Genomic DNA, 24,687 nt, shown 5'->3' on the forward strand with positions numbered 1-24,687 from the left:
AGTCCTAATAGAATTCGGATCGGATTCGGACCCTGTAAAGAGTCCGATCCGTGAAGAGTTCGATCCGAGTCCGGTTATTTTATGTATATGGGCTGTAGAAATATGCTAACTATAAAAGCCCAAGTGGAAACCCTAAAACTTTTTCAGCCGGACCACTTGAGCTATGATGGAAAAGTCACCTATAATAATATTACAGTTAGAAGAGATCAGATGGATCACATGCATGCATACTCGGTTGTAGTCATACTTTACCGTATTTTGTTAACATATAACGTCACATATGTAGTATCTTATGGGTAAAAGACGTTCTACCAATTTACTTAGTGGTCATACTCTACACGAATTGAAGTTCATTGATTCCTTCCATCTTCTCCAATATAACAACTCACATGCAATGTAACATTTTCATGAAAATTGTATTGGTCCATAGCATAGCTCCAGTCGTACAAGTTAATGAATATTTGTCTTGTTCAATATGGCATACAATTTAATGTTTAAACTTACCAAGTACGACCACGACGACCATTGACTATTCAAGTCAATTACATGATCACTTTAATTTTGTGCAAATTGTAATCAATCAATTCAATGCCACAATGTTGTACTGTAAGGAAGAAAATTCAACATTTGCATGGAATTTGCTATCCACCACTTAACGTACTCTTGATAAATATCTAACTAGAGGACCATTATTTATATGAATGGAAATGACAAGAAAAAGTAATATTATTATACCATAAAGCTGGCTAATTGTATGGGTTCGTGATCTTGACTCGTTATAATAATTTAAAACGCCCTTTCAATTCATCACTCTCACTATCGATCAATCGTTGTATTTATTGAGCCACTTGTAGGACAATTCTTAAATTTGCTTGTATCTTTTATTTGTATGTCTTTGCTTTGTTTGTCTAGTTTTAATAATTCTTGGTACTCTTCTTTTACTTTTCTTCATTCCTACTTTTCTAGTCACTTGATTTGTTTCACTCTCAAAGAAAGCTAGTATTGAAAGGATGTTGTTTGGTTTCTTTTGTAAAAGCAAAAGTCTAGTAAACAAAAGCAAAGAGATATAAAGTAAGAGATTTATTTTAAAAGTGACGTAATTTTTTTAAAAAGAAGAATAAAAGGTTGTCATAAAAGTAATAAAATAAAAGTGAGTAGAATTTAGATCGAATAACTAACGAAAATCTAAAGTGAGTCGAACAAAATTAGAAAAATGCGGGGTTCAGTATTCCTTTCCACCTTTATTTTTTTGAGTCAATTTTTTTAACCTTATTTCTATGCAATTATTTTAAGAAAAATAAGCTCAGATAAGATAGGAAAAAAAAAATCTTACAAAGGTTTTGACAATCGAAATTCAATTTAAAACTTATTAATTTATGATAATTTCATATAAATGAATTTAGGTGAATATAAAGCGCACTTTAGAGACATGTTTGTTATTGCCTAAACCAAACCTTAGAAGAAAATTACTACTCGTTAACAAATATTTTGTTCAAAGGATGAAGTGATTTGTAATGATGATGTATATATCTCTTATACATGGCAAAAATGAAAAATTACATGAAAGTTGTTTATAATATAGCAATATAAATAGTTTCTTGTAAAAAAAAAAATGGAATAGATTCATCTTGCTGTCGGATGAGTGATCTCAGAAAAGACTGAACCAGGTTTGGAATGAGCAAGATAATCCGAAGATGAACTCGTCGTAGATTTACTGTTACTGTCCATAAACTTCTTTGAAGTACCTTCGACAACACTACTTTGAGAAAAGTTATCTCCTGAGTTCGTCGATATATCATTATCTGTAAAACCAACATCGATAGCACTTAGATAACTAATACTTAGATCGAAACTTTCATCCGGTGTACCATTTGCGATGTTGTTATCTTCGGCAGTTTCTTGAAGTTGTAACGCAAACTCTAACCCCCACACTACGTCTCCCATCGAGGGACGCTCGATCCCTCGATCACGAACACACATGTTAGCTATCTCACCGAACTTCCTTAGACTCTCGGGTGCAATCTGCCCCGTAAGGTTCGGGTCTACAATAGTATGGAGGGTTCCTTTTTTGTAGTGACTTCGTGCCCATATTGCTAAATTTGCTTGTTGTTTAGGAAGGTTTGGGTTCACTGCAGCGCGAGCACATAAAACTTCGAACAAGACTACTCCAAAGGAGTACACATCGGATTTCTCCGTCAATTGGTGACATCGATAGTATTCAGGATCTAAGTACCCTGCACTCCCTTTGACCGCGGTGCTAACATAAGTAGCACCCGCTTCAGTATGGTCAGGTCCAACCTTGGAGAGGCCAAAGTCGGAGACTTTGGCCGTCCACTTTTCATCGAGAAGGATGTTGGTAGACTTAACATCGCGGTGGATGATAAGGTGTTTTGCACCCGCATGGAGATAATGTAGGCCGCGAGCTGAACCTAAGCAAATCATTAGGCGTTGCTTCCATGACAATGATGTGTGACTTATTTGAGGGTTATGCTTATACAACAAGTGATCTCGTAGGGTGCCATTTGGCATGTACTCGTACACGAGGATCATCTCACCAAAGTCTTCACAGTATCCAATCAAGGACACCAAGTGCACATGTCTTAGCCTCGACAACATCTCGATCTCAGTTTGGAACTCATGAGCTCCTTGCTTTGATGTCGAGTTAAGGCGCTTGATAGCCACAGTAGTGTTTCCATCATCGAAAGTACCCTTGTAAACTTTTCCAAACCCACCAGTTCCTATAATAAGGTCTTTGTCGAAATCACGAGTGGCGGCCTTAATTTGGGCTAATGTGAAATACCGGCAAAGATCAGACGGCAGTTTAGAAGCCACACTAGCTGTAGTTACCGTGGAGCTGGCGGAATCATATAATGGTAATATCCACTTTAACTTGCTACTCTTCTCCGTGGTGGTTGTACTCACGTATTTTTGCTGCTTCTTATTCCTTCGATATATGATGATAAGACATACAAATATCAAAAGTGAAACTAGAGTCGCTCCAAGGATGCTTCCGATGATTAGAGGCAAATGTTTTGATTTTGCTGGTGTTTGTGTACTAATAGGAGCTTGTATCATACTTTTGGAGGGAGCAGGATTTGGTGCAGCAAGCGAACCACTTGTTGAGCTCAACTTGAAAATCTCCAGCCCATTGAGCAATGCATCGGCATAGCTAAATGCAACATAAATTACCAAGGATATCAAGTTTTGCAAATTAAAATTGCTTCAGTCAGAAATTAAAGTAAATACTTTTAAATACTCAGATTTTTTTTTAATTTAAAATAAAAATAATGTAGCAATTTTAGCAAGGCATAATCCTTCAAAATAGTTGTACAAAAAATTTTGACATGCAACTGTTGTAAACATATGTTGTACATATACTAAATTATATTAACAAAAAAAATATGTTTGTCTATTTTAATCTACTCGCTTAATTAGCTTAGATGGACACAAAAAGTATGTTATCAAGTTAATTTACACTTATAGATTAGTTGCGTACTTGTTCATTTGATCAATTGTTTGTTAAAAAAAAACGAAATAGAATGAAGAACTTACTGTGTATCAAAGTCGGGAATAAGGGTCACCGAGAGAAGAACTCTGCTCCGGCTACTAGTTTCATTGACAAGAATTACAAAATCTGTATGAATTGGAATGTACAAGCCGCCAGCAACACGAAGGACATCCATATTTTGCCAGGCCATTTGATTGTTGATGTATATAGAGAACAATCTACGGTTAATATTGTTGAAGAAGGTAGGGTCTAACTCACAAAAATGGAGTCTCACCAGATAATTAAATCCATTATCAACCTCGAACTCCCATGTCATGTTCTTCTTTAGGCGTTTGATATACGGCCCCATCATCCTCATCGTGGAGTAGACTAAATTAGGCGCTAGTACTGTGTAAGGGATGTGTGTACTAGAATTGTGAATGGCTGTGTAGCTTGGGGTGCCGTCAAAAGAACTGTAAATCAACACAAGAAAAATATTTAATGTTGTAACATAACATGATTCAAATTAAAACCACTTTCTTTATACAAATATTTTATGAGAGTTAAATTAATTAAAGATATTATAATTCAAATTTCCCATTAGATGATGTGCTAAACAATAAGTTTTGTGTAAGACGGGTGTACATTAATTTCATTGTAAGACGGTCAGTTTAAGGGTAACTTTAACTATTTTTATGGTAACTTTAACCCCTTAAAGTGTAACTTATAATTGTATCTTATAGTTTCATGATTACATACTATAAAAAACTAATACTTGTAAGATAAATTAATATACACTCGTCTTTTTGGAGAATTTGGGAATAAACAATACAAGAGAAAGAGAAGTAATTACCGCACAAAGTTAACGTCATTGTACCAAGTCCGGTCAATCCCAGTGTCTTGAGAAGGATCCACAGTGTATCCACCAACATTCAACCGTATAACATTTTCCATAGCTAAAGAGTTTGGAAAATCATAAGGATCCAACACATAACCTGGAGGACCACCTTCTAGATAAAGAACTTGTTGCGGGTTATCCGATGACCGGTTAATGTACAGCCATTGAGGCACAGATATAATCTCTACGCTGTTGATGAACCCGAACCCATTAGGACTGCTTGGAGAGAAGGTTAAGTTGATAGATTTTTTACTATGATCTCGTTCTTCTGCTACGGTGACGTAGATCTCCCTCACAAGGCCATTACTTACTTGCGCTGTGGTATTTGGGTTGGCATTAGCGTTGGAAGCAACAAGGTATGCGCTAAAGTTGCGTAGTACTTGGAATCCATTTATTATGAGGTTGAGGGAAGATGTACTGGTGTCGATAACGGGGTTATAGATTGTCGAGGTTGGTGGGTATAAGTAGAGGCGGACGAGTTTAGGCCCCGAAGAATTGACGGGAATGGAATAAGTGACAGTGGCTCGAAACATTCTGGCCTTGTCATATGGTGATTTGACCCCCACCGCCGTAGCTGATGTGTTAGCAGCTACGGCGGATGGTGGATCAACGAGAAAATCTTCGTCGCTTCGCCATTCAAGGGATTGGTCAAATTTAGAGAGGCCAAATTTGATAAAACAATGGTCTTTTGGATGGTACGATTCATTATGTTGGTAAGAGGTAGCAATTGGTAGGAAGAGGAGTAGTGAGAAAATTGAAGGGAGAAGTTGAGGGTAGATAAGCATGGTTGATTGAATTATCTGCACAAGAAAATTAAATTAATGATGGGTATTGGGTAGTGCTAATTAGGATTCTGTGGTATTGAAATTTAAGGCTAGTATTAGCAGAGAGTTTTTGGTTTTTGGTTCATCTCTTTTACTCTGGAAGTCAATGTTTTTCTACGTTTACTATTCAACTCTATTATATGGAGACGAGTCAGGTGGTACAGAGTAAAATCTAATTTTGTGTATGTATTTTTAAAATTAGCTAAGAAAAGTCTTAATTTGCTACTTTGCGTGTCATTATTTTTTTCTTTGTTTTTTTTTTTTTAAAAAATAAAAAAATAAAAAAAATCAGTTATATTCTTTATTGAATCCTTACCATGATGCCAATTATATAAACATAACAGGATTTTAATTTGAAATTAAAAAAAATATATATATAGTTTGATTAAATTAATTTTTTTGGTTTTTACAAACATCAACATAATGATAAATTGATAATGTTAATTGGTGGCGTTGCTTGGTTTATAGGCTTAGAGAAATTGAGATATTGTCATATTGAGATGCATCCGTATCGGTTTGTTGTGTGTCCAAAACAACCCTGCAGACAGACCAATTATATCTTCAATTGAACTTATGCTCAGTAACAATTCTGTCACTCTTCAAGCACCATCACGCGGCCTGCATTTTTTTACACACAGCCAGTGTCTATCCAATATGCATTCCCAGCCAAGCCGTAGATTTGAAGGTTCAGTAAATTATTAAGCCAAGATAATAGTATGTGTATGTAACATATACTACGTAGTACGCAGAGTGTCATTATTTTCGAACCAAGATAATAGTATGTGTATGTAACATATAGTACGCACAAAGTGAGTATAAACTAAAAGAAATGGATATATAGACTAAAAAAAGTATGAAGTGTCATATTCAAATTGAAGTACTCAGGTATTGAAATGATAAAGGGGTAAGTTTGACAAGTTGATCGATGTTCTTATCATTCCATCTTTTTGAATCTACAAACATCATATCCATGATAGATTACATACATTTTATACCAAGCTACCAAAGCATGAACAATATAACAAATTACACTTTCGTTTAGGACACAAATAATTGACATCAGACTATCCCGGTACATTTAATCATCGGATCTAGACCCTGGTGCACGAGGGCATCTCAGGTACGTTTTGCACCTATCAATTGACCCGCCTCCACATAAGCAGTTCCCATAACTATTATTTGCAGTCTTACAGTATGGGCTCAGGCCATTAGTTTTATCGATGCAATTATCGGCAACGACAAGGTTGGTGCTCAAACTGAAAACTAGTAGGATCAACAGAAGAGTTGAAGGGGAGAAACAAGGACGACGAACGAACAGAATGTTACTCTTACTCATGGTGTTTACCTCTCTCGTATGATCGATTTAATTTCTTATAAAAATGGAAAAAATAAGTGTATTGTAGTATGTGATTGGGAGGTTACTTCTGAAGATATAAAATATCAAATGAAGCTTATATAGTGAATTTGATATTTTATACTTTAATTTGATGTCACTTTAAAAATAGATTAACATGATAAAGAAAAAGTTGGTTGTTCGGATAAGAATTGTAAGGTCACTAAATTATAAGGTTCTGTGATAGGCAATTGGCCTTTTATGGTCCCTAGTCGACCATATTGTAGATGCAATAATTATGTAAATAGTACTTGACCCACCAATAATTTTAAGTACTTAGTACAGCTTTTTCTAATAGTCACTTATATATGATCTTTTATTTGATAAGTTAGGCTTCATCCTCAGTGAATAGTAAAGGCAACAAGCTTCACCATTGTTGATTTGCCAAAAAGTGTAGAAAGTTAGTGAGTGAGCATGCATATTATTAACTTTGATGGTATAGTAATAGAGTAGTTTCGTTCAAAACTTTAATACGCGTATAATATTAGTTTCCATGTGCCTAAAAATATCACTTTACTTTTCATGTGGTCGTCGGTGCAACCGTATAGATGGGACATTTGGTGCTCCCAATCTCACGGAAGCCAAGGACCAATGATATTGATCAGAATACTTATCTTGGGATGAAAATTGAAGTCATAAATTAGAACAACTTAAAAATCACTTAAAGACGACTAATACTGCCAGTCTACTACGGAGTATAATATCAGCAATGTACATAACTTAATTAAGATGAAACTATCCACAATCAGTACACAAAAAAAAAAAAAAAATGATAAACTTATTGCAATCCTTCTCCTACATTATTAGCCTTGTTACACTAATAGCCCTACTAATCACACCAAGCAGTTGCAAGACTAACAATTACCTCATCAACTGCGGAGCACCCACCACAACCTCCGCCGATAACCAAACATGGAACACCGATGAAAACCCAACTTTCGCGCCTTCAACATCCTACAAAGACAACACGAAAGTAGCCCACGTCATCAATGAGGATCCATCCTATTCAGGCAAACCCCCTTGTAGCGGAGCTCGCATTTTCCATTCACCTTTCACTTACTCCTTCCCCGTCTCACCCGGCCCTAAAATCGTGCGCCTTTACTTCTATACTTCTGCCACCTACGACAATACCTCCGTTGATAACTTCTTTCTAACTCTAAAGGCCGACGGAGGCAGTGGTTCCTTCACCCTTTTAGGTAACTTTAGCGCTTATCTTCACCAACAATTCTTCAAGAACTCTATTCCTTTACCTATTGTTGTGAAAGAGTTCCTTGTTATGGCTACCTCCTCGCGGCTCAACCTTACCTTTTCACCCACATTGACGGGCTCTTTGGCCTTTGTCAATGGCATTGAGATCATCGCGGTGCCAGACAACCTCTACGATTATTTCAACCCCCAATCTTCTGATGAAACATCATCTTCCAACAGGTATACAAAGTTTCAGACTCTAGTAGATTAAAATTAAAATAACACTCCGTATCTTTGTTCATTCTTTGGTAGTTGACATGTTTTAAATGTTGACACTATTCATAAATTCTACTTTAATTTAATTTAGAATTTTGATAAATATAGTGAAATGTGAATTTGTATAAATTGTTTTTATATATGTTTTCAAAATGTCAACTTATTAATTAAATTTCTAATTATTGATGATTGAAAATAATAATGGGTGAACTTGTACATTGATAACCATAATAAACAAAAGGATAAACTAAAAAAACAAAGGAAATACTTTGTCAATGTATATATACACATTTATGTCTTCGAGTAATGGACACTTCAAATATATTTGTATGTTTGGTAATTCAATCCCTTTGATGATTATATTTCAAATAACTAAATTTTTTACAAATAAAGTAGTTAAAAAAAAAAAATTCCCTCGCAACTAAATTAGGGCTTGTTCATATTTACTAAATTGGGCTGAACTGAACTAATTAGATTTGAAGTGAACTGAGCTGAACTGAACTGATTGGAGCAAAACTGAAATGAATATATTATGATAGAGGGAAATTAGGAGCTGAACTGAATTGAACTAATTGGAGCTGAGCTGAAGTGAACTGAAATTAAGTAAATGTGAACATGCCTTTAATGAATCAAATAAATACGAGTACTTGTATAATCTAATAAGTACCTTCAACCTCCCTTTATTCATGCTTTGCAATGTTTGGAAATTTACAATATTTACTCGTATATTATTCTATTTGACCTCTTTGTTTATGTATATGTTGAGCAAAATATAATCACATACATAAAGTCTATCCCAATTTAAATCTTCATAGTACCTAGCTAGGTTTTTACATTTTTGGAATTTAGAGATATAATTGGTCGAAAATATACATTGACAACCGTAAAAACTAAAAATGCGTTGAAACTAATTGAGAACAGATGATTGAAATATTTATTTACATAACCTAATAAAATTAATCTAAGTGATTATATTTTTACATAGGTCTCCACCGATAGGCTGTTTCCCAGCAAAGACTAACGTGGGCAGTCAATTACCATTCTCAATCTTAAGGCCAACAGCCTTAGAGACAGTGAGACGACTAAATGTTGGTGGCAGTGACGTGATTTCGGAAATGGACTCCGGCGGAATGTCACGGACATGGTATAACGACGCTAACTACATCGGCGGGAATTTCAAAGGTGCGATCCCTAACCCAAACAGAACCCTGATAACGGACATCTCTTACACAATAGTGCCCAAATACACTGCACCCAACCTCGTGTACTGGACAGCCAGGATCATGGGTCCTTACAATAACAGCTTTAAGTTGAAGAACAATATTACGTGGGCATTTTCTGTGGATTCTGGGTTTGACTACCTGATTAGGCTCCATTTTTGTGAGATTGATCCTAGTGTTACAAATAGACGTCAAAGAGAGTTTGAAGTTTTGGTAAACAATGAGCAGGCTGATAATGAGGTTGACCCCTTCCACTTGGGTAACAGTTTGCGGTCGACTCCGGTGTGTAAGGACTATGTGACTTCCATATATGAGGGTTCAAGCAAAGCTAGTCTATCAATTACTCTTCGTCCAGATACTGGAAGTTATCTCACGTAAGTTTGTTTATTCAATTTTTTTTCAAATTTTAATCTGATAATATTTTCTAAAAAATAATATCATAAGATAAGTTTAAGTGATGGGTAAGTCTTGTATGTGGCTAGCCACACGGTGTGGCAACATTAATTTATAAGAGTAATCTTAAAATCTCTAAATCAACCAATTAACTTTAGTCATTTTTTATTATTTTTATTTTGACGGGTTAGTCTTAAATAATTGCCTTTAGGTATCATGATGTGATATTAAATGGATTGGAAATTTTCAAGATGAGTCAACCAAATGGGAATCTTGCTGGGCCAAATCCTGTTCTCCCCGGCGATCCAAATAGGCCCAATAAGCCAAATTCGTTACCACCAAGAGGTGGTACAAACTCTAATCACTTAATTGAAATTCTGGTTGGTGTGCTAGGCAGCGTTGTTTTCATAGCCTTAGTCATTGCATCGGCATTTTGTTGGTTGTTGCGGGAATCAAGCCAAAATTACTGTAAGAGGCTCCTTCCATCCAATGGCTCCGGATTCTCCTCCACCAGCAGCGGCGGCTCCTCATTACCGTCTCATCTTTGCCACTGCTTCACGTTGCAGCAGATCATGGTCGCAACAAACAACTTTGATGATCATTTTGTCATTGGCGTGGGTGGATTTGGTAAGGTATACAAAGGATCCATTACAATAAATGGTAAGTTCATCAGTATATATGATTAATGATTATACTTTTTTTTTTTTTTTTTTTTAACAATTCATTTGCATACATCTAATACAAAATTGTTTATCAAGAGGAGCCCTTGTAGTATAATAATTAAAAAGCTTTTTTTGACTTTTTCAACCAAGAAAAAACACAAAATTGTTTTATATCACCAAACTTTTAAAAGTTTTATTTTACCTCCAACTAAAAATTTAAAATTTGTTTTTCACCACATACAATCAAAATATTAAAGTTATAATGTCAAGTGTTGTTATCTCGTGGTATGACTAAAAGTTTAGCTTTATATATTAGTAATTGATCATCAAATTCATGCGTACAAATTACTTAGCACCGTATTAACGAAACTTGTTGCAGGTGGAACTGAAATCATGGTCGCAATCAAGCGACTAAACCCATCATCTAAGCAAGGGGCTCTTGAGTTCCACACGGAGATTGTGATGCTAACAACACTTAGACACGTGCATTTGGTGTCATTGATCGGATTTTGTGACGAGAATGGTGAAATGGTTTTAGTCTATGATTACATGCCTCTAGGAACCCTTCAGGATCATCTCTACCATAAATATTCTTTTAGACACAGTGACAAAATGGATACCCCAATATATGCTCCCATGTCTTGGAAGCAACGACTCTTGACCTGCATCAGGGCAGCACGAGGCTTACACTATCTACACACGGGTACAGGGAGGGTTATCATCCACCGTGATGTTAAGTCCACCAACATCCTCCTAGACAAGAACTGGATAGCCAAAGTCTCCGACTTTGGCATATCCAAAGTAGGCCCCTCTATGAAAGAAGGGGCTCCTACATATGTTAGTACAATAGTAAAGGGTAGCATTGGTTACCTAGATCCAGAGTATATTCGGCTGAAGCAACTCACAGAAAAGTCCGATGTGTACTCATTTGGAGTAGTGCTATTTGAGGTCCTATGTGCTCGGCCTGCAATGATGCCCTTATTGCCAAACGAACAAGTAAATTTGGCTAGGTATGCAAAAAGATGCTACGAAGAAGGTACCCTTCATGAAATTGTTGACCCTAATGTAAGGGACGAGATTGCACCAGTGTGTCTAAGGAAGTTCGGAGAGATTGCTGAGATGTGTGTGCGTGATCAAGGGAGCAAACGACCCTCAATGGAAGAGGTAGTATGGTACCTAGAGTTTGCATTGAAGCTTCAAGAAACTGATGAAAACAACAATGAAATTACTACTAGTAGTATTATTCCTAATTGACAATGACAATGGAATGCGTCGTACTACCAGTGATTTTGAGTTGATCACCACCTCATAGGAAATAATAATCTCATCCCAAACTAGTTCTAATGATCCTATTATAACTACATACATTTATACATCCCAAAGTAGTTCTCTTTATATCGTTATCATAATTAAATTGTAGGTAGTCAACATTGCATAATCAAACTACAAACTATTGGATGAGGCAAGCACTATTTTTTCCCCTTCCGATGATATACTATCCGTCTGTTTATTTGATATGATTAATTGGTTGGATGATATTATTAATTGTATAAATGATATGATACATTTGTTGGATGATTATTTGTATAGATGATATCATATATTTTTTTTTTATGATATGAGTGTTTGTCAAGATGGTTTTTTATTAAATCTAATTAATAATTCGGTGGGGTAGAGGTTAATTAGAAGAAATAAGAAAAAATTAGAGTCTAGTTAAGTAAATTAGTGAGTCATTAAGGAAATAGGTTTACATTATGATGCTTTTAAAAGGTTTTTTCTAACAAATTTTCCTATGATTATTTATCTATAGAAAAATTTAGAATCTAGACCTCGAAATTAAATATCATGTTTTGATTTTCGTTCAATATCTCCTCTTATTTTGTGCAAAAGTCAGATCCATAATGTAAAAAAGTTAGAACCAAAATATTCAGCAAAATAAAATTTTGGAAAATTTGATAATTACCACCATCTATTATTTGTCAAAATTTAAAATATCACCTCAAGTTTTTTTTTTTTTTTTTTTTTTAATTTTACCACCTAGTTTTTTCCAAAAGTTTTAAAAACCCCACCACTTTGTGAGATGACGTCATAGTGAGACCTACAATGGCGTTTTCCATCTCTTTCCCTCGTTCTATGGATAACTATGGTCTATGGATGTTCGAAATTCGTTGCAAATACTCTGTAATTTCAACAACAAGGTTTTTTTTTTAACACAAAACGAAGAGAAATATATTACTAGCCCCTTGGGCTATAAATATTCAGTACAACAAAAGAGCAGCAAACTCTAACATTACCAAGGCTAATGAAAATTTTGGTAATGCTAGAAAACAGCTGAACCAAACTGTTTGGGTCCAATTTAGTCCAATTGGGCCTAAGCACTAAATGATCCAATTAAAAGCCCAAGGTCAAGGTTCAACTCTCCAATTGTGCTAAAGTCAAAGGTCAGCCCACAAAGCAAGCCAATTGGGCTAAGGCCCAACCTCTCCATGTATGATGAGGTATAAAAGCCATCATATTGATACATTCAAAAGGGGGGGATTCATTCTGATTCATTGATAGATTCATATGTTCATTGATATATTCCATAAAAGCCTCAAGCAAAAAACTCTTTTGCATAGTGTCTTCTTCTCACACATTGTACTGACTTTAGCATCGGAGGGGCCTTCCTCGGCAACACCCCCGAGACTAGTTTACGTGTGTTTACTGTGCAGGAAACCTTCGGCCCAACATAACTTGGACCGAATCCAGCCTTCTCCATTTCAGCGGACCTTCGGCAAGGTCCCATTGTTTTCACCCGAAACAATTTGGCGCCGTCTGTGGGGAAGACTTTCAAAAATCTTTAAGCCAAATACCTAACCAAGATCATCTTGCAATTATCTTAGCAGCAATGGCTAAGAACCGCAAGAGCAAAAGCCTCCGTCAAGGAGCGGGCGAAAAGCCTAAAACCCCTACACCATCGCCCTCGCCGGACCGGAACTCTCCCAAGGGTGCCGGCTCGGGGGGAGGATCATACAAGGAGGATTCCCTATCTCCCGTAATTCATGACTCTCAATATAGGCCGGGCCACTCTCGGTCTAGCAGGGGTGAGTCCGATCATAGGACATATTCAGTGTCCCAAAGCCAACCATCGGCTGCGCGCCCTCATTCCCACACTCGGCCGAGGACCCCTTTGACGGGGCCCAGCTCGGAAGAGGTGGCCAGAGCGCTGGCAGTACTCATGGAGGCGATGAGGGCACAAAATATGTCACCACCTCGTGATCGAACTCCTCCGCATACCCGGCATCAGCGGAGGAAGTTAGACCATGATGGTGGGAAGCTTCCTTCCTTCCGGGAACTGGAAGAGTGGGAGGAGGATTCTTGGAAAAATGAAAAACAGAGGAAAAAGAACCCTCAATTTTTAAAAGGATCCTCATCCTCAAGACCAGAAGCGCATAAGAGCAGCAGCTCAGCTTCTCGGCCAGAATCTACTCACCGAGAACCTGAGACTGTTCGCAGAAGCGTCCTTGACCGACTCGGCGGCCAGGAACCGAGTGTGCGTAGTCGCCTCTCGTTCCCTGCAGCCGAGGCCCAGACTTCCCAGCCAGGGACGAAAACCACTCCTACCTCTCTAAGAGGGCGGAGCGCGGTCCCTTCGGCCAGGAACAAGGGCAAGGCCGTTATGCTACCCGCTAGTTCACCATTCGAGCAATGGATACTGGAAGAGCGCGTACCCACGGTTAAAATACCGTCGCACATCACATATGACGGGACCACGGATCCGAAGGATCACGTGGCCTCGTATGAGACTCATATGCATCTTTGCCCCAGATCCGAGGCGACTTGGTGCAAATATTTCCCAACCACTCTCAAGGGGGTCGCGCAAGCGTGGATCTCCAAGGGAGTAAGGCAAGGCTCCGTAACAGGGTGGGATGATCTGTCCTCCAAGTTCAGGAGCAAGTTTTCCACGGCAAACCGCCGAGAGAAGACTACCGCAGAGCTCATGAGTCTGCAACAGGGGGAAACCGAAAGCCTCCGAGACTACTTGACCCGTTTCAGTAACGACTCATCAAGCGTCTCCCAGCTGGACCAGGGGCTAGCCGTTTTCGCAATGCAGAATGGCCTTCAGCCAGGAAAGTTCCTAGACTTCATGGTCATGCATACCCCGCAGACCTTGGAGGAAGCTCTTAGTGCTTCGGATAAGTTCATCCGAGCCGAAGAATGGAACAAAGCGAAAACCCAACCTCAATCCGGGGGAGGGAAACAGAGGCAAATACCCTTGTCTGAAGGCCAAGGCCATAAGGCAAAGGGAAAGTCAAAGGGCCCGGAGCAATCTTTGGCCAACGACCCAAAGAAGGAAAGATTTGCCTCATACACAGGCAGATACGAGTCCTACACTCCGCTCTCTCTTCCACGCGCCAAAATTTACAGTGTGACGAAGGAGGAGCAGAGTTACCGAAAGCCGAGACCACTCCCAGAGTGGTATCAGCGAAAAAATAAAAATCAGTGGTGTGAGTTCCACGAGTCTTCGGGCCACAACACTGAGGAGTGTATCCAACTGAAGGACCAGATAAAGGACATGGTCCGGAAGGGATACTTGAAAAAATACATCGCGGATCACCGCGAGAAAAAAGAATCCGAGAGGTCAGCAAAGGACCCTCGGCAGGACCTTGACTTCCCCCGGAAAAACAGTAAAAAGCCGGAGGGGAAATTCCCTCCGATCAATGTTATCTCAGGAGGAATATACTCTCGGAGGGAGCACAAGCGCCACCTTAGAGCTTTGACTCACCAGGTGAACAACGCTGACATTCAATCTCCCCAGTCGCCGGTGCCGAACATGACGTTCACAGCCGCCGACTGCCGGGGGATTACATTCCCTCATGAGGATCCGTTGGTGATCATCGCCACGGTGGCCAACCACGACGTCAGTAAGGTCCTTGTTGACGGTGGCAGTGGAGCAAACATTCTGTTCCGGAAGGCCTACAATCAAATTAAGCTGAAGCCCAAGCACCTTACGCCGGTACCCTACCCGGTATCCGGGTTCAATGGGGCTTCAACTTATCCAGATGGGAAGGTGACACTTCCTGTCACCATCGGTTGCGATGAGGCAGCCCGGAACGTCATGATTGAATTTTTGGTCATCGACGCTCCTTCAGTGTACAACGTGATTTTGGGGAGACCCATAATTCACGAGATCCAAGGGGTCGTCTCAACTTATCATCAGCTGATGATTTACGTCTCAGACGCCGGCTTCCCCGAAAGGATACAGGGCAACCAAAAGGACGCCCGAAGGTGCAACTACCTCAAGCCATCCAGTAGTCGCCCAGATGACGACAAGGATGAGGAGGAGAAAGAAAAAGAAAGAGAGCCAAGCACAAAAAAGCCGAAAGGCCTAAGTGCTTCGGCCCAAGGATCTGTACCCAGAGGTAAAGGGCCCGAAAGGGAAAAGGCTAGCTCCTCAGCTGAGCCGCAAGACTCAGAGAGCCAGCCAAAGAACAAAAAGACTGGGACACCTGCTGACATTGGCAGCAGGCCAGATTATGAAGAGTCCAATCCATCAGCAATGGACATGGACCAACAGACTGAAACAGTTGAGTTGGCCGAAGGAGACGCTGAGAAATGTGTAACAATCGGGATGGACCTTGATCCGAACACCCGTTGCGAACTTATTCAGCTCCTTCGGGATAACAGAGATGTGTTTGCTTTCTCGGCAGCTGATATGCCTGGGATAAGTTCAGACCTCATCTCCCATAAGCTTAATGTTGACCCGACGTGTCGACCAGTTAAGCAAAAGAAGCGGAATTACTCCGCCAATAAGAACCGAGACATCGCAGCCGAGGTCAAAAAATTATTGGAGGCAGGATTCATCGAACCTTGCCAATATCCAGAATGGCTGGCAAATGTGGTGATGGTTCAGAAGCCCAATGGTACCTGGAGGATGTGCGTTGACTTCACGGACCTAAATAAGGCTTGTCCAAAGGATTTCTATCCTTTGCCGAGGATCGATCAGCTAGTCGATTCGACAAGTGGCCATGCCTTGCTTAGTTTCATGGACGCATTCTCGGGGTATCATCAGATCTTTATGCACCCCGACGATCGAGCAAAGACAGCATTCGTCACGAACGCTGGGGTGTACAATTACAAAATGATGCCTTCGGATTGAAAAATGCGGGGGCAACCTATCAAAGGCTGGTGGATCAAGTTTTCGCCGATCAAAAGGGCTGAAACATGGAAGTCTATGTTGACGATTCGATCGTCAAAAGCAAGAAACTAGAGGACCATGTAAAGGACCTGGCTGAAACTTTCGCCACCTTGAGAAAGCATCAAATGAAGCTGAATCCGAAGAAGTGTGTCTTCGGCGTGAAGTCAGGGAAATTCCTGGGGTTCATGGTCAGCAAAAGGGGGATTGATGCCAATCCCTCTAAAGTCAAAGCGGCGCTCGACCTTCCTGAGCCGAAAACGAAGCGGGATGTTCAGCGGCTCACCGGAAGAATGGCAGCCCTCTCGAGGTTCATTTCCAGAGCTTCGGATAAGGGGTTACCTTTCTTCAAAGCCCTGAAACTCCCGAAAACAAAAGAGCTCGTTTGGGAGGAAGAGCAAAAAGACGCCTTTAAACAGCTTCGGGAGCATCTGGCTCAACTCCCAACGCTGGCTAGCCCAGCTGAAGGAGAAACTTTATACCTATATGTGGTCGTTAGCCCAGCCACCATCAGCGCAGTATTGCTGAAGGAAGAGAGTAAGAGTCAGCAACCGATCTACTTCGTCAGTCATACACTGACGGATGCCGAGACTCGCTATCCTCTACTCGAGAAAGTTGCTTTCGCGGTAGTAGTAGCTGCTCGGAAGCTGAGGCCCTATTTTGATTGCCATCAGATAGTGGTCTTAACTGATCAGCCGTTGGAAAAAGTTCTCGGCAAGGTTGAAAAATCTGGTAGGCTAGCCAAGTGGGCTTTTGAGCTCACCGAATTCAGCATCAGCTACCGTCGAGGGCTGCCATTAAGGCTCAAGCTCTAGCGGATTTCTTGGCCGAATGCTCATACCAAGAAGCGCTAGACAGTGAAAAGAAAGTCTGGACCGTGTTTACGGATGGGTCTTCCACCGAAAACGGTTCGGGGGCAGGAGTAGTGATAACTTCTCCCGAAGGCAAATCCTTTGAGTATGCACTAAAGTTTTCTTTTAAGGCCTCGAACAATGAAGCCGAGTATGAGGCAGCAATCGCCGGCCTAAAATTGTGCATCTCCTTGGAAGCCTATCATGTCTGCTTAAAAACAGACTCTCAGCTAGTTGCATATCAGATCAGTGGCAGCTACGAGGCCAAAGAGCCCTCCATGATAGCTTATCTTGCCAAGATCAAATCAGTCATTGCAGAGCTGAAAACTTTTGAGGTTCAGCTGATCCCAAGGGGTCAGAATACTCAAGCCGATGCACTCTCCAAACTTGCTAGTTCATCTTTTACCGAGCTGAACAGATCTGTATATGTAGAAGTGCGTCGAGAGAGAAGTGTCGACGAAGCACCTGAAGTGTGCTGCGCTGACCCAGAGCCTAGTTGGATGGACCCCATCCTAGCTTTCAAGCTTCGGGGAGAAACTCCTGAGGATAAAGCTTTGGCCTCCAAGATGAAGAGAACCAGTTCTAGGTTCATTGTCTTCAGGGGGGAACTTCTGAAAAAGTCCTTCTCAGCCCCATTGCTGAAATGCGTGGGACAAACAGATGCAGATTATATCCTACGGGAGATTCACCTCGGCATCTGTGGGAACCACATTGGGGGAAGAACCTTAGCCCACAAGGCATTGAGGGCTGGATATTACTGGCCCACCATGATCGCAGATGCTAAGGAGCTGGTTCGGAAATGCGAAAAATGTCAAAAATACGCTCCAGTTATCCATCAGCCAGCAAGGGATCTTCAGCCGATCCTTAATCCACTCCCGTTTGCCCAATGGGGACTGGATATACTGGGACCATTTCCAGAGGCTGTGTACCAGAAAAAATGGCTGATAGTTGGTGTCGACTACTTCAGTAAATGGATCGAGGCCGAAGCAGCCTCGAACATTACAGAGCAAACTGTCAGAAAATTTATCTGGCAGAATATCATCACTCGCTTTGGCATCCGAGAGTATTTGTCTTCGATCATGGGAGGCAATTTGATAACTTACCGCTGAAGCGATATACAGATCAGTTCGGCATCAGACTGGCATATTCAGCGGTATGCCACCGCAAAGTAACGGACAAGCCGAAGCTGCAAATAAACAGATCTTAAATGCCCTCAAGAAGAGGGTGGAAGATCAAAAGTCCAAATGGCTAGAGGAGCTCCCTGGAACCCTTTGGTCCCTTCGGACAACTGAAAAAGAGGCAACGGGCCACTCACCTTTTGAACTGGTGTATGGTGCCGAAGCCGTCCTTCCAGTGGAAATTGGCTCTGAGAGCCTTCGAGTGCACCACTTCTCGGCTGAGAATGAGCGACTGATGAGGGAATCTCTCGATTTCCTCGACGAAGTAAGAGACTCAGCCCGAGATAGAATGGCCGCCTATAAGCAGAGAATCAGCAAATTTTATAACCGAAGGGTCCATGCAAGGCCTCTCAAAATTGGAGACATTGTCCTTCGGAATGCTGCTGCAGTTCAGAAAGGCCGAATCCATGGGAAACTCTCAGCTGCATGGGAAGGACCTTATGAAATTTATGATGAGCTTCAGCCAGGGACATACCGACTTCGGCAGTTGGATGGAACTGAGTTGAAAAATCACTGGAACGCTGATGTACTGAAAAAATACCATGTGTAAACCCTTCGGGGCAAAACAATCTTTGTAAGTACATTTTGAACTAATGAAAGGCCTTGGAGCCGCCATTTATATAAATGTTTGCAACTTTTTATCCTTTCAAAATTTTCTTTGTTCTATCTACTCTTTAAGGGTTTTTTATTCAGCCTCGTCTGAAACCTTCGCCTTCGGGTAACTGGGTTTCAGATTGCTGACAAAACTCGTCTTTTTAAAGAACACTGGTCTTTCAGCTGAAGTCAAACTTCAGTAAGACTTGTTCTCCAAAGACATGAGTCCATGGACAATTCTGGGATATTGCCTTAACTGAGCCTTGTAATCCCAGAGAGCCATTATCCGAAACATTGCCTTAAGTTGGCCTGTGTTTCGGGTATCCATTTTTCAAAGATAGACAAAAAATCAAGGATAACAGCAACAGTTGAAAATTTTTTATATCAGCCTCGTCTGAAACCTTCGCCTTCGGGTAACTGGGTTTCAGATTGCTGACAAAACTCGTCTTTTTAAAGAAACACTGGTCTTTCAGCTGAAGTCAACTTCAGTAAGACTTCGCTAGACAAAGTCTCATGGACAATTCTGGGATATTGGCCTTAACTGAGGCTTGTATCCCAGAAAGCTAATATCCAAAGCATTGCCTTCAGTTGGCCCTGTGTTTCGGATATCCAACTTTCAGATGAAGTCAATCTTCAGTAAGACTTGTATCCCAGAAGCATTGCCTTCAGTTGGCCCTGTGTTTCGGATACCCATTTTGAAGAAGTGAAGAAATTGCTTATTCCGCTGAAGTCATACTTCAATTTCTGGGGGGCAAGAAGCACTCTCAGTGCAAGTATATACGGCAGAATTGAAGAAACAGAAACAGTAAAGCATTCAAAAACAAAGCAACTGAAGAAAAGAGCATCAGATATATAATTCATACTCAGAAATTGAGCTACAAGTTCAATTAAACTGTATCGGCAGCCGCCCACAAGCGGAAAATAACAGCTGCCGAAATACGTACATAAGCAAAAAAAAAATAAACTGATGTACGACAAGGCAAGCTGAAGCAAAAAAACAAGGCAAAAAATTCAGAAAGCGGCAAGTCTAAAGTTAAGCACATGATGAACCGCAAGATTTCTGAAGACGACTGCCTGAGTTCCTATGCTTCAGCCTGAGGATCAGACTGATCAGCGTTGAGCCCATGGTGGCCTCAGCCTCAGCAGCAGAAGAAGCGGGCTTTGCACTCTGCCGAGCCTCCCTTTCCCTCTCTTCAGCTTCCAACTCCATTCTCTCAGCTTCCTCTTCGGCTTCCTCAGCCTTAAGGATTTCAGCTTCGGCTGGAGTTGCATACTTTCATATGAGGGTCTTCGGGATTTTGGACCCATTCAGCACATTTAGACCAGTCCAGCTTCGGTTCAGCATGAAGGCAGACTCTTCGGCATACTCGGAACCCGTTTCTGAAACCCATCTCATATTCCTCTTGGGTATAGACACGGACTTTGAGTAGAGCCTCAGCATCATCCATCTTCTTCTGGGTCTCCTCCAAGTCTTCCTTGGATTTCTTCAGCTCATCAGCGAGCTTGGAGGAGGAACCTTTCAGCTCATTCAGCTCTGCTGAACTTGGGAACCTTTGTCTGAGCTTGGCCACTTCAACTTTTTTTTTTTTCAGTTTTTTTTTTTTTTTTGTTTTTTTTTTTTTTTGTTGATACAAAAGCTAAAAAAAAATAAAAAAAAATGTTAAAAAACATTAAGGGAACAAAAAAATAAACACTTTCAGTACAAGTTATTATTAATGAGTTTTTATTAATAAATTTTTATACATGAACATTATTTATTTTTTTTAAATTTATTGTTATGTTTTGGTAGGAAGTCCTTATGTTTCTGTTTATTTTTTGCTTTTGGGTTTTACACTATTCACTTATTTTTTTTTTTTTTTTTTTTTTTTTTTTTTCTGTTTTTTTTTTTTTTTTTTTTTTTTTTTTTTTTTCTTTTTTTTATTTATTTCTTAGTCTCTGGAGCTATGAAGCCTTCTTGATTTTCTAAGAAAGATTTGTTTCGCTCTCATAGGAGTTTAATTCGATTAGCTCTCTGAGCTTCGGCAGCAGCAGCAGCCTCTGAGAGTTGGACATCTTTGGCTTGGAGCAGCTCTTCAGCAGCCATTCGGCTGGCTTCAAGAGCTCTAGACGTTGCTGCACTTCAGCTTGTGCAGCAGCTCCTTCCTGAATACGGCTCTCAACAGCAGCCTTGAATTTGGAGACGTCCACTCCCATATGCTCCTGGAGGAATTTTTCCCCTTCCATCAGTGGGGGAAAAACTTCCTTCTCCATAGCGTCGCAGAAGGTTTTGAGGGCTTCAGCAGCTCTTTTCTCATACTCCTCACCCTTCTGCTGCTTCTCTTCAGCTGCTGCTTGCTTCAGCTTAGCAAGCTTTAATTCCTCTTCAGCCACCTTCTTGTCGTGCACAGCAGCGTCTACCCTATCTTGTAGGGTATCTATCAGCTCTACAGTGAGAGTCTGATTGTGCACGAACTGAAAACAGGAAGACAAAAAAAAAAAATAATAATAAAAAAAAATATATAGAGCTGAATTTCAGAGGAAATGAAGACAAGGAAAATTACCTGCATCATCAGCAGTTGGTTAGACCTGGCTGGGTCAGGAACTGATCTGCTGGATTCGCCCATCCCAGCAGTGGCCTTCAGCGACCAGATCCTTGCCCTATCTACTTCGGACATGCCAGCAAAATCGTCGAAGTAGGCTGCAGCTCCTTCTCGGTTCTAACCCCATATGAGGTCCCAGATGTGGTCTGGGATTGGAATTCGGGGGGCCGAGAAACCCATTTCTCCAGATTGCAGAGTCTGGAAAGAAGGGAAGGATGACGATGGAGCTTGATTAGCTTTGGATGGCTCAGCATCATCCTTCTCAGAGGAGTCAATTACTATGACCTCCTCTTCTTCAGGGGTGAGGACGAAAGCCTCAACCTCTTCTTCTTCAAGAGTCTGAAAGCTCACCGAGGTCTTCAGCAAAGCCTCGTCTTCTTCAGCTGCTCTAGCTGCAACTTCTGCTTCAGCAGCTCTGGAGGACCCTTCTCCTCCTTCGCAAGCTTCGAGAACCCGTGCAACCTCTTCGGCTGTGCGGGCAGCTTCAGCTTCTTCGTCTAGCAGCTGAAACCAGGGGTCTCTCTTCTTCCACCAAGGCTTCTGCCTCTGATACAGAGCAACAGCCTCAATTTGGAAGTGGGAAGAGTCTAGATGAACTTCCCTATGCCTCGGCTCAGTGATAGACGGGGCCCGTTCAGTTACAACTCGTTCTCGATTGACACCAAGACGAGCGTAGTTAATGCCAACGTTGGTCTCGTCCCGCTCTGAAAAAAGGAAAGGGGAAAGGTTAGCTCAGATAGGTTGGCACAGCATAAAAAAGCGAAGCGAGAGAAGAAAAAGAGATAGTTAAAAAGCCTCGGTCCCAGCCGAAGAAGCTTACCATCCTTAAACTTTCGGCTGAGGCCAACAGCTGCTAGCATGTTCTCTTGGAAAACGTAATGCGTATCGGGGAGCCAAGTCTCCGGGATATGCTGCATTCGGCCACTGCCCCCCGGTTCGGCAGCTTGCCGAAGATATGTTGCTGATCCAGGTTCGGATCCGCCCCGTTATCTGCGGGGGGACCTAGACTGCCCATTTCGGGATCAGGCTCAGCGAGGTACCGGGGAGCGCTGAAGACGCAAGGGTGGCCCGGATCTGTGGGTGCCCTAACCCAAATCCATTGACCTCTCCAGTCCTTGTCTGAAGAGTCGTTTGGCCACATGGTTAGGTATTGGGGCCGGGACTCAATCCGGTACCACCCAGAACCATGGCTTCCGTGCCCACTTTGAATATTTGGCACTAGCCGATGGAGCTTTTTGAAGCAGTGCAGGTTCGGCACGTACTTGAAGAACTTGCAGACCCATAAGTATGTCATCACCCTTCGGATGCTGGTGGGAGTTAACTGACATAGAGAGATGTTGTAATGGATCAGCAAGTCTCGGACGAATACGTCCAAAGGGAACCTCAGCCCGTACTGAAGCTGTCTTGTGTACACCCCCACATACCCCGGGGGTGGACGATGGATTCTATCGGAGGCCGAGGGCATTCGGCACCAATACCCATCAGCTTCAAAAATGCCGTAATGCAACTCAATTTGCTCGGCAAATCGATATTGATCGGCATTCTCCACCCACCATGGGTAGGGGCGGTTCTTTATCATGGCCGAAGCAACTTCGGCATTCTCCCATTCTGAAAACCCGGGGAGGATATCCCAAAGGACAGCGGGAACTTCATCATCCCGTCCAGAAGCGCTCGGCTCCTCCGTTCTCTGAGGAGGAGCCGAGGAAAGGGGAGTCGCCCTAATCCCTTCAGCAGGGTCAGACTCTGGCCTTTGTCCATTCCAGGTCCCAATCCTGTTCCTAGGATCGGGAATCGGCCTTGCTCTTCTTGGAGCACGGGCTCTACCTCTAACTCCTCTTGCCATTGATTATTTCGAAGAAAAAAGTCGAAAGAAAAGGGGAAGGAGTTCGAATTTGAAGAAAAATAAACTGAAATCAAAGGAATTTACCTTAATCTGAAGCGAAAGTTGCCGATTTACGAGTTCGTAGTGGCAAGTCTCAGTTTCTAAGCTTAATGCTCGGGGAATTTGCGAAGTTTTGATGCGGGTTCTTGGTTTCTCTCTCGAGAATTCTGGGTTTGTGTTGGTGAATAAGTGAGGAGAGATGACGCGCCTCTGTTTATATCTCCAGGTATGGGATACGAGGAGTCTGCGTTTTAATTTCTCTTAAATACTCCACTAAGTATCGTTAAACTGCCCATTATCCGTCCAACTTCCACAATCATTAACCGTTGTTATCTCATTAATTACGGTTTAAATTCAAATTTTTGGATTAATTAAATCATTTACTTCCCTCCTTTTCTGAATTAAATCAAACCCGACCCGTCATCCTTCCAAATCGGGTCTGGGGGGCAAGTTGTTTGGGTCCAATTTAGTCCAATTGGGCCTAAGCACTAAATGATCCAATTAAAAGCCCAAGGTCAAGGTTCAACTCTCCAATTGTGCTAAAGTCAAAGGTCAGCCCACAAAGCAAGCCAATTGGGCTAAGGCCCAACTTCTCCATGTATGATGAGGTATAAAAGCCATCATATTGATACATTCAAGGGGGGATTCATTCTAATTCATTCATAGATTCATATGTTCATTCATATATTCTGATATATTCCATAAAAGCCTCAAGCAACAAACTCTCTTGCATAGTGTCTTCTTCTTACACATTGTACTGACTTTAGCATCCACCCCCGAGGCTAATTTACGTGTGTTTACTGTGCAGGAAACCTTCGGCCCAACATAACTTGGACCGAATCCAGCCTTCTCCATTTCAGCGGACCTTCGGCAAGGTCCCATTGTTTTCACCCGAAACAGTTGTTAACTTTTATATTCTTATATTCTTTAAGCAATATGATTTATATATCTTCCATTGTTATTATCTCAATTTTGAGTATGTCAGGCTAGATTTAATACGGGTACGGAGTTATATTATACATTGGATTATTGTGTTGTGAGAATAAGAATGTGGGTACTTTGACAGTAGTATGTTTATTTCTTGATT

The 24,687-nt window shown here is 41.2% G+C and overlaps 2 protein-coding genes across 2 annotated transcripts; one reads left to right on the top strand and one right to left on the bottom strand.

The window, feature by feature from the left end:
• Window positions 1-1,455: 1,455 nt before the first annotated feature.
• Window positions 1,456-5,453, bottom strand: LOC110705797 (receptor-like protein kinase FERONIA). The gene is made up of 3 exons (XM_021883732.1): window positions 4,341-5,453; window positions 3,553-3,960; window positions 1,456-3,169 (listed from the first exon to the last, which is right to left on the bottom strand). The coding sequence occupies exons 1-3, from the start codon at window positions 5,168-5,170 to the stop codon at window positions 1,624-1,626; spliced, it is 2,784 nt and encodes a 927-aa protein (XP_021739424.1). The 5' UTR covers window positions 5,171-5,453; the 3' UTR covers window positions 1,456-1,623.
• A 1,495-nt stretch (window positions 5,454-6,948) lies between these two features.
• Window positions 6,949-11,807, top strand: LOC110705798 (receptor-like protein kinase FERONIA). The gene is made up of 4 exons (XM_021883733.1): window positions 6,949-8,030; window positions 9,052-9,660; window positions 9,891-10,339; window positions 10,721-11,807. Exons 1-4 carry the CDS (start codon window positions 7,372-7,374, stop codon window positions 11,593-11,595), a joined length of 2,592 nt encoding a protein of 863 aa, XP_021739425.1. The 5' UTR covers window positions 6,949-7,371; the 3' UTR covers window positions 11,596-11,807.
• The last annotated feature ends 12,880 nt before the right edge of the window (window positions 11,808-24,687 follow it).

This window comes from Chenopodium quinoa, unplaced genomic scaffold (genome assembly GCF_001683475.1).
Source record: "Chenopodium quinoa cultivar QQ74 unplaced genomic scaffold, ASM168347v1, whole genome shotgun sequence".
Lineage (NCBI taxonomy): Eukaryota > Viridiplantae > Streptophyta > Magnoliopsida > Caryophyllales > Amaranthaceae > Chenopodium > Chenopodium quinoa.